This window comes from Lampetra fluviatilis, chromosome 21, assembly GCF_964198595.1.
Source record: "Lampetra fluviatilis chromosome 21, kcLamFluv1.1, whole genome shotgun sequence".
NCBI classification, from domain to species: Eukaryota; Metazoa; Chordata; class Hyperoartia; order Petromyzontiformes; family Petromyzontidae; genus Lampetra; species Lampetra fluviatilis.
Window position 1 is genome coordinate 4,372,002 of NC_136295.1, and position 10,797 is coordinate 4,382,798.

Below are 10,797 nucleotides of genomic sequence, written 5' to 3' on the forward strand. Positions count from 1 at the left end.
GGAACGGGGAGCAGCGGTGGGGCTGCAGTGAGGGCAGCCGGAGGCCTGCACGAGGGAGCCAGCAGCGGAGCTGCATCGGAGTGGAGAGAGGCTACGGGAGCGACGGCAGCATCGAGCTGCCAAGCGGGGAGGCTCTGAGCGAGGGCCGTGTGGGACAAGTGTAAAGAACCCGAATAAAGGACAACGGAGGCAGACACAGTGAACGAGTCCTTTATTACATCTGGGACGAGTTCATTTCACTGCAAGGCATTGTGGTGCCAGTGATCAGGGTGCTTAACTGACAGCCAGAAGGTTGTGTGTTCAAATGCAAGACGTGCAATACATTTGAACGACAAATATACGAGGCTGATTTAAAAGTCTGTGTCCTAACAGAGAAATTGATGATTGACCAAATGACCACAATAAAACCGTTATTTTTGCTCACAAAAAAAAAATATTTTCATCGTTGTGGGGAATCCAGGTAAGAAAACATAAGCAGGAAATACGTCTCCTTCCCATATCTCTTATTCCAGATAAAAAAAAACAAGTATTACAGTATAAGTTACATGTACTCAAAGTATGATTTACACATTCCATTAAGCCACATGGGCTTCTGGGAGTACGTAATTTTCAGCAGCATTGATTCAATACAGCAAAATCTGGACCCGTTTTGACAGTGTCTCATCAGCAGTCAAGCTTATGATTATTTAACGTTACGTATTTAACAATTTAACGAAGAGGGTCCGTGCCTATACATATCTGGCAATTCATCAGTATTAGTTCAAGCAAGTCTGACTTGCTGACATGACGATGAATTCTGAAACCGGTCCAGTTTGCTTGTTAAACCAATTCTCTTGAAATAATGCACTTGCAGAAGGCCGTTTGGCTGTTTGGATGAGTTCACTTTTTTACGTGGAGGAATAGACACGAGAAGGAGGCTTATTGTCTACGTAATGATCTTATTTTTGTACCATTGAAGTTCAATGCACTTTGGTCAACTGACGTTCCAAGACTTGACTCCGCAGCCAGAATAATTGTCTCACTTCTCAAGAAAATACTTCATATCACACATCACTTGTCACTCGAAGAATTCTCTTCCACGCAATTTATTTTACTCAAGACAACATATGGAAGTCACGAGCAGGCAGAACTGGTCCGGGTTTTATCCAGATATTCCTGTATTTTATCTGGTTTCAGTTGGGCGTGCCGACACGTGACCACATTAGTGTGCACTTTGGTTCCAAGTCAGTTGAAGACGGACGCTTGTGTTGCGACCGAAACGTCGTGTTTTCTTTTGCTATTTTTTTCTATCTACGTGACTTTACCGAAAGAACCAGATAGTATGGATTCCTGCAGTCACGAAAGCTTCAAATCAAGACACATTAGTGTGCTTTGCAGATGAAGGTTGGATGATCAGTTTTTGTAAAACTGTCAAATTTGCTACGTGGAACAAGTATGGCAGTACAAAAGGCCGGGTCTCGAAACCATCTGTCCAGAACTTCGAGCGCTATCCTTTGAGTGGCAGATTTGTGTCAGAAAGGTGTCCACGTGTTTACAAATTTTAATTTGACTTGACTATCCTCTGTGTGTGTGGGTATTCTTCAGGTCCCCTGGTTTTATCCCACATGCAAAACGCGAGATCAAAAGGAATTGGCAAAAACATCCCAAAGCAAGGTCTCCTGAAAAAAGTCTTAGGATTTAGGATTTTGATTTAAAGCTTTCGTGACTGCAGGGATTCATATTATTGGTTCTTTCGGTAAAGTCACGTAGAAGGGAAACATGATTTAGGCTTTGTTAAAAAAATGAGTAATAATTTTCTGGCTTTTCCAAATTTTTTTCAATTTTCCAAGTAATACTTGAAATTTTGATTATTTTCGTCACCCGTGAAAATTATGGCATTCATTTACTCCGATACAATGTTCATTCTTTAACGTATAATTTAACTGAACAGTAAATTTTTGTTCATAATAATCATAAAAACGTGTACATTATTCAGAAAAACCATCATGAGTCTCAAGATTTTTTTTCAAGCAGGATCCGACAATGTGATGTTTGGCCAATGCCATAACCGTTTAGCATGTGGGAATAAATCATTAAACCCAAGAAAACCAGAAGTAGGTCTCAAATCTCTATACAGATGGCTTTTATCCATTGCTGTACTGCCATCTCTTGGCCACCTCACAGCCCAATCCAAACCCCTGGCTCAACCTGATTTGTCGAGATCAGTCACATTCAGGGTGATTATATCGGAATGACCAAATAAAAAAATTTGCTTGCAGACAAATCACCACCGTTCATTCCACGCCACTTTTCATTTCTTCTACACAACGGTGCAGACCTTTCAATTTCAATCGCCCTCATATTTCACACAAATCAGAGCGAGCGAGCGAGCGAGCACCCTCCCCTGCATTTCAACCCAGCCCCAAAGGGCCGCTGCCGGCTCCGACGCACAATTTGCCGAGCAACCACACCGCGACACCGCCCGCCGCGCTCAGGGCAAGCACGGCGAGTAGGCGGACGGGCAGGTGGTGGAGCGAGGCGTCGAGCAGAGTGTGCAGCCGCACCACCTGCCGCCGCGTCGCCTCTCGCTCGCCGCAGTTGTCGATCACGTGGTCGGCGAGCAGGCGCTTCTGGTCCAGCGGAATCTGAGCTCGCACGCGCAGCTCGGCCTCGTGCCGCGACAGCGAGTTCCTCTGCATCAGGCGAGAGAGCTGGCTCTCGGGGTCACTGTGCCCGGGGCACAACGGGCGGAGAGAGAGAGAGAGACGATGTTGCGCATGAGACTGCTGCTACTTTATTCAAGGTGCTTCGTTTATTCAGGGAAGCCTCAATGAGTGAAAGTTTCTTGCTGCTTAAACGAACATTGGGTGGGTGGGAAATCATCTCTGTGGGTATTTCTGAGTCAGTGATAGAATTTCCAGAGTTATATGTTGGCGACCAGTCTCACCGTAACACAAATACTGTTAATTTCACGAAAAAGCGGCTTCTGAATATGAAACGCTACTCGTTCAAAATGGCATTTCTAGATCAATGGTGGAAAGTCCTCATTCCCATGGCAGTAACTAGTTTGTTTATAGGTGCACCATTGTTGAATTTCCACAAATTGAGTGGCTCTCTATAAATCCCAGCAGAATGATAAGCTGAGTTGATACCCAATTGGGATTTACACTTTTCTGATTGAAAAATGGGTATCAATAACTGTAGCATCACCAAATAAACTGAATTATTTCAATTAATTCTGCCCCAAATTGCATTGTGGAGACACTTTTTATTTACTTTGAACATCTTTAATCATAAACAACATTGTCTCCAACCTCAAGGAAATGCTAGGTGGTGCTCACTGCTGTTGCTAGCCATGAGCCAGCATGTGACATTTCACATTTCTATGGCATGGTTGAGTCTCTCCATCGGACACATGCCGTTAACACAACGGTGCTCATTTTATTGACACCAGTGGGGAGGATAGGCAGAGGTGACTCCCAGCTGGGAGTTGAACCAGTAAACTTCCAAATGCGAGTCCAATGCTCTAACAGCAGCGCCATCTCGCCAGTTAGTTTCTGCAAGAGACGTGTCGTACTGCTGACTGATTGATACAAAGTCACGTCCACAGGCACGACAGCAAGCTATATTGGTCACCTTGGAGTCTGAAATTCAGCAGCATGGATCAATAGCACCACACACTGGTGGCTGTATTAAAGTGCTCATACGAGCAATGGAGTCTGCTTACTGGCAACATTTAAATAGTATGTATGTATAACTTCCTTCACACCGTATGTAGCCAACCGTGGTAAAAAGTCGACATTTGCATGGTGCGCCCAAGCCTATCCTTAGGATGGTCCCATTGATGGCTATCACTATTCGCCCAATAGCAGCTGTTAAAAAAGCCTGCATTTGTGACCGATATACTATCCACTAGATTGTAGTTCATTTTGGCAGAGCTTAATTGGAATTTGTGCAAAGAATATTAGAAGAAAAGTAAATGATTTACAACAAATGTACTAATAATAATAATCCTCTATTCAAGAAATCCTCCGTTTAAAGATGTTCATGGCTTGTTTGCAATTAAGAAATCGCAGTGACACACTTGCAACTCATTTCTTTAGAACTGCTTTTTGCGTTTAGTTTGTTGTCCTTCCCCCGCACCTCCGATTAGCACGGTTAGCTACGTACGATGCAAAAGAAGTTCAACATACATACATACATACAATGTATATGGAGGACATTTACTTGTTTCGACATATACAGCTGTATAAAGACTGTTGTAGAAAGTGCTAAGAGGATGATATCACGTGCATCAGTCACCCACCTTTGTTTCACCCACTACATCACGTATGCCTTAGCGATTGCATATTCATGCAAAGTATTCGTTTGAATATTTGTCTAATTATTGATCGTAAGGTATTGACAGAAAACAGACAGCTGGGAGAAAATTCACGTCTAGGAGGGACTATCATAAAACATTACCATAAGTAAATTAACACTGGTAGTGAATAATTACAGAGGGCACTGCTGTTGTGTTATACTCACCAGTAGACCACAATGGAGTGCTTGATGAATCTGCTCATCGTCTTATTCTCGAAAAGCAGAGGGACATCAAGGATCACATAGTGGTATCCTGAAAGGGTGGACACACACACCGTGTAGAAGAGATGCCAGTTACACAGCTCCACATGTACACCCCAAGACTGTTAGCCGAGGGTAATAAGTGAAGTGTAGGGGTGCACTGAAAGACCATCTTTTGTTCTTCAGACGAAAACTGAATACATTATTCTGTTCATCAGCATTTAAAGCTGAGTATTAACTGGCTTAAAATCATTTTTGTCAGTGGAGCCAACCCGAGTTGGAAGTAACAACAAAATATAAACTAAAATTTTTACTTTACCAGGTAAGGCCCACTGAGCTATATAGCTCTTTTTCATAAGTGACCTGGCCACAAATAATAGCTCAACGAAGTGGCTTATCATGTGTACATTATCGTAGCCAAATCTTCTAAACCCATGTTTCTAAATGTGGAGGGAAAAAACCAGAGGACCCGGAGAAAAATCCACGTGACCACGGGGAGCGAGAATATGCAAACTCCAAATATGCAGGCGCCAGGGTCGGGATCGAACCCTCCTGCATACCAGGGTTAGTACATTGCTATAATCAGATTGTCAAAGCCAGCTCTTGGAATTCTTGCATGATTACAATATCTTCATTGTGCAATTGGATTAGTGTTCCTTTGAATCAACCAGGTGATTCCATGTCATTACTAATTTTATAACAAAAACTAAAAAAAACGTGGTAATGGTCAATTTCTAGGCACCAAACCAGCATCATCTGCACATTCAAAGTCCCACACATTCATCTCACTGGTATTCATACCTGGGTTTTCTGCTGTGCTAACCCTACGCACAGTGTTTGGGCGTAAATAGTCAAGCACAACATTACACTAAGTGGGAGACAACATACAACTCTAGATGACACCTGTCCGAACATAAAAGCATTTTTATGTTTCCCCTTCTTGGTGAAGAGGCACATTGCTATATTTCAGATTGTTGATGGGCAATGGAAACCACGTTGGAAGAGAAGAGAGATAAGTCAAAGTGTAAAGAAAAGGGTATTTGAGGTGTCTCTGACATCCGTATTACAGTATGGATGAAAGAGCTGGAACCCATGCAGCTCTAATATAATTTGATGGCATCAGAGCATCGGTGATGGATGCTCGGACTTTTGCCGCAAGAATGGATAAGCAATGCAGAAGTCCAGAACAGAACACGGCAGGTAATTTGTAGATATAATAAGGAAAAATGGCTGAGCTGGTTGGGACATGTGCGGTATGGGGGAGAGTCGATGACCGAGTTAGACATTGGAGTGGTCTCCAAGAGGACATCCACTAAGGGGAAGGCTTAGGACAAGTAGGTAGGATCCAGTTACAGCAGATCGTGGAGGTCACATGTCTACTGTGCAGCAGTTGCAGGATCTGGTAGGAGGCTTGGAAAGTAGGAGGCTTGGATATGTGGTGACATCGATAGCTTTGGCTATGATGACATTAATGCAAAGACAGGAGGAGCTAATGCATATGTATGAAGGTTAAAATGCCTACAACCATAGCATAGTGTTATTTCCCAGAATAAATAAACCCAATGTAATTTATTGCAAGTAAATGTTACGTCAATAAAACTTCTACGCTAATACAACTCCTAAATATTGGCTAAACGTCTACCTCTAATCCTTTAAATAATACATATATCAGGAACTGATCACTTTTCAAACAGTAATTGTCCCAAAACTATGTGTATACACATATTCCTCATTTAACATGGTAGATGCGTTACTGAAAAGTACTGAATTAAGAGAAAACACGTTAAGCGTAAACAATTGTCCCAATCATACGTCGTCTTACTGTGTGGCAGAGGTCGCAAACGGGTTTTGATTCCTTACCCGTACCCGGCCGCACCAGGGTCGCAAACGGGTAACCGTACCCGTACCCTACCCGATACCCGGCTATCCGTACCCGGCCGGGTATTGGGTAGGGTATCGGGTACCCGATTGCGACCTCTGGGTTGAAGCCATATTGCAGGCACGGGTGGGTTGATTCTAGGAACTTGAATTGTGAGAAGAGACAAGACGTTGGGAAATGAGTGACAAACGGTTACTCACCAGTGACTCACGGCCTACCCGTACCCGTACCCGGCCGCACCAGGGTCGCAAACGGGTACCCGTACCCGTACCCGGCTGGGTACGGGTAGCCGGGTATCGGGTAGGGTACGGGTATAGGGGAAACCCGATTGCGACCTCTACTGTGTGGCAGTATACCAATAAGACCAATATTGACTTCCTAAAGAACATGACTCACTTCCTTAGGAATGACGGGTTGACACAACCCCTGACTTTGGTTTGAATTCACCTCCTGCTTGTGAGTCAGGCCATCGGATCACAACGCAGGCCATCTTTAACTAGAGACATTTAATTTAATATTGATAAGTAAATGCAATGGGAATGCAACCAGACTTGGTGAAGCTCTCACCACGCACAAAGTGCCACAGGATTTGCTTGAGCATATGCCGTCGGATGTCGGGGTGCGTAATGGAGTTGAGCAGTCGGCGTTTCTGTGGCTCAGCAAAAATGATGGCACCGAGCTTTTCGCGATTGAGACGTCCATCTGAATGCAGCACCTCCTCTCCAAAGAATTCAACAATTTTCTTCAACGCTGGCCGGCCTGGCTCCACAACTACAAACACACGTGCATGACATCACCAAGCGACAATCAATCAGTTAATTAACAAACAAATCAAGGGCCAGTTTTGGCAGTGGTTTAAAAGCACAAGCCAAACTAAAAAGACTGCAACGACTTTCGGTAACACCGTCTCATTAGAAAAACATAAACACACGGGGCTGCTGATTCGAATAAAGTTATTGTCTGAAATATGTTTGATTTATTTTGGGATATTCTAGTTCTGTTATCTGACCAAGCAAGGCTGTGACCAAATGCACCACTCTATCATAGGTTGTCATTTAAAAGGTTCAAATAGGCCTAGCATCGGTCCTGGGAGGCTCAGGACTAGTTCATATAACACTTGCAACTCATTTCAGCTATTGCCTGGTATCAAACTGGGATGGTCGAAGCGCAATAATCACCATTGCTACCCATTTGAATATAAATTAGGTATAGCTGTGGTTCAAAGCTGCCACAATGGTTATGTATGTATGTATGTTGGACATCTTTTTTAGCATAGCCAACCGTGATAATCGGAGGTGCAGGGGAAGGACAACAAACTGTGCACAAAAAGCAGTTCGAGAGAAAAAAAAAATTCAATCTGAATTTAAAGGTGCATATGGGCGCCACCTAGTGCTCATTTTGCCGAGGTACTTTGGGAATGTTTGATTGGTACTCCTGGACACATTTTACATGGGAATAGATGAACAGATTCTGATTAAATTTACCAAGACGAGCAATTTCATCGGCGTCGATGACGGGGCATCCCAGCTCCCGGAAGATTGAGGCGACGGTGCTCTTCCCAGACGCAATGCCTCCCGTGAGACCGACCAGGAACATCGCGGCACCACAGCAGGGAAACAGGGCTGCACCAGCACTCAACTCTGCAAAGACAAGGATCCCCCGTATAGTATTAACAGACTGTTGGGGCAAGAGCTGTTAGCGAGCACCTATGGAGGCTGGCACAGGCAGACGAGGGAGTGGGTGGCCAGCTCCATGGCCGACCGCCTTTTTCTCCCCATTGTCGATGTTTACACACCGCACCAGGTACTCATTTGAGGCTAGGGGGGTGCTCGGTTCCAGTTCAGATAATCGTCACTGGTGTTGTGTTTACATTCTGGTAAATGGAACATCTCGGCACGACAGAGAACCCGGGCTAGCACCAGCATCCAATGTCGACACGCACATCCATACACAACACAGCAGTGCATTGACTTTGTTTCTCTGTGGCTGAATATGCATGCTCTGCCTGGCGACGCTCAACCCACAGTGAGCATGTCGACACCGCCCTAAATGACACGTGCAGAATCATATCAGGGTGCCTGAGAGCCACCCGTGTTCCCTGCCTATATGCACTGGCATAGCGCCCCTAACATCAGGAGGAGGTTAGCAGGTGACCACGACCAGCAAGTCATAGAGTGGGGACGTCCATCATCCGCTACGTGGCCATCAGCCAGCACCACCGTCGTCTGTCATCGAGAAACAGCTTCTAGTCCTCCACCCCGTACGACTGACCACATCACCGGAATCTGCAAGAACTTCCCTCTGCCAAAAAGAACGGGAAAAATCAGGCGACAAAAACTGCTGAATGGAGCCGGCGAGGAAACATCCCCAGTGAGGAGCTCGCACCTGGCTCCAATTCCAAATGTAGCTCACATGGCGGAGCCTAAATAGACTGAGAGTGGGTTTCGGCAGATGTAACTCTCTCATGAAATCATGGGGCTTCTGCGCAAACCGAACACTGCTTGTCAGGAGAAGCAAACCATAGGTCATCTCCTGAGATTCCCTGCAGCACTACAAAGCACTCCTCAATATTTGGTAATGCTAACACTTGAAGCGGTGGCCTGTACAGAATATTAGGGAAATGGCCATATAGGTTGGAAAGGAGACACGATGAAGATGGAAAAGTGCATTGACATGTCTGCTCATTCTTGATTTGAAGCTTTCGTGACTGCAGGAATCCATACACTTTGGTTCTTTCGGTAAAGTCACGTATGTATAACATAAAATAAATAACGTTTCGGGCGCAACACAAGCGTCCGTCATCTATCTTACAGTTACATGCTAATTTCTCACATTAACATCACTAGCCCCGGCCACTTCTTTATGACCCTTGGGCTACACCCATTTCAAACCATTTAAAAGTCTGCCTCAGCAGCAGACCATGCTTTCCCACCTGATGACGGACGCTTGTGTTGCGTCCGAAACGTCGTGATTTATTTTATACCTACGTGACTTTGCCGAAAGAACCAAAGAGTTATGTGTGCTCATGGCAACCGCCTCTTGTGTTTACATTCTGGCGAATGGAACATCTCGACACCACGTCAGGGGACCCGGGCAGCACCGAGCACTCAAACTCTACACACACATCCGTACACAACACAGCACAGCAGCAGTGCACTGACGTTATGTTCTTATGGCAACCGCCTCTTGTGTTTACATTCTGGTGAATGGAACATCACGGCACTACGGCAGGGGACCCGGGCAGTACCGAACACTCAAACTCTACACACACATTTCCTACACAACACAGCACAGCAGTGCATTGAGAGATTTTTTTTGACATTTTAGGTGAACGCAGAGTCGTAATTTGCTTGCTCACGCCACGGTTTGGAGAGAGACTCCAACCACAGGGAGCTCGAGAGAGGGCATCTTGGTCTACTCTTCCACGCCGGGTCAGACGTCTTGGAAGGAAGAGGGCTGGGAGCACCCACACTTTGACTCCACCACACCACAACCTGCCAATGGGACTGAGGTGTTACACATTTGGGGGGTGCATCTTCTTGGTTCTTTCGGTAAAGTCACGTAGAATGGAAATAATAAAACAATAAAAATAAAACATAATAAAATAATTCTCACGACGTTTCGGCCACAACGCAAGCAGCCGTCCTCAGGTGAAGAACAGGTCTGTCAGAAAGACAGCGTCTGAAATCGAAATTTGGGGGGTGATTAAATAAAAACTTGCGCGCAATCTTTAAACTGCCTACCCCTCCTCCAAATCGAACCGAACCGTGGCAGCTCTCACAGCATAACAACGTAACCACGGAATCAAAATCTGAATATCTACTCACACTGGAGGAATCCGATGAGCTCTCAAGCTCTTCCCCCTCCCCACCCCACACAGACAAGACGCTGCTGTTCCGTGTTCGCTTTGCGTCGGCCGCGCGGGTTTATTTCGCAATTCGCAAGCGCTTCAATCATTCAGAGGGATCACCGAATGCAAAACAACTCGTGTTTATATTGCAATGAACGTGCCAAGCACAGCAACAATAAGCTCGTGAACTGACCGTAGGCGCAGAGAGGCGATCACCAACGGGGTCAGTGTCTGTGAGGCGCCCTGTGATGACGCCTGGTACACAACCGCCACATTGATAAGGGATACGCAAACATATTGGTAAGGGACACGCAGACATATTGGTAAGGGGTACGCAGACATGTTGGTAAGGGGTACGCAGACATTGGTAAGTGGTATACAGACATATTGGTAAGGGATACGCAGACATTGATAAGTGGTACACAGACATATTGGTAAGGGACACGCAGGCATATTGGTAAGGGGTACGCAGACATTTTGTTATGGGACACGCAGACATATTGGCAAGGGATGCACAAACATAGTG

At 45.2% G+C, this 10,797-nt stretch overlaps 1 protein-coding gene across 2 annotated transcripts; it reads right to left on the bottom strand.

Moving 5' to 3' along the window:
- Positions 1-212: 212 nt before the first annotated feature.
- Positions 213-10,521, bottom strand: DCAKD (dephospho-CoA kinase domain containing). 2 transcript variants are annotated; one of them, XM_078865884.1, is made up of 5 exons: positions 10,249-10,308; positions 7,906-8,061; positions 6,989-7,192; positions 4,507-4,594; positions 213-2,706 (listed from the first exon to the last, which is right to left on the bottom strand). In XM_078865884.1, exons 2-5 carry the CDS (start codon positions 8,015-8,017, stop codon positions 2,391-2,393), a joined length of 720 nt encoding a protein of 239 aa, XP_078722010.1. In that variant the 5' UTR covers positions 8,018-8,061; positions 10,249-10,308; the 3' UTR covers positions 213-2,390. The 2 variants fall into 2 exon arrangements, with proteins under 2 accessions (XP_078722010.1, XP_078722009.1); XM_078865883.1 differs by lacking the exon at positions 10,249-10,308 and adding an exon at positions 10,465-10,521 and having other exon boundaries at positions 214-2,706.
- Positions 10,522-10,797: the final 276 nt, after the last annotated feature.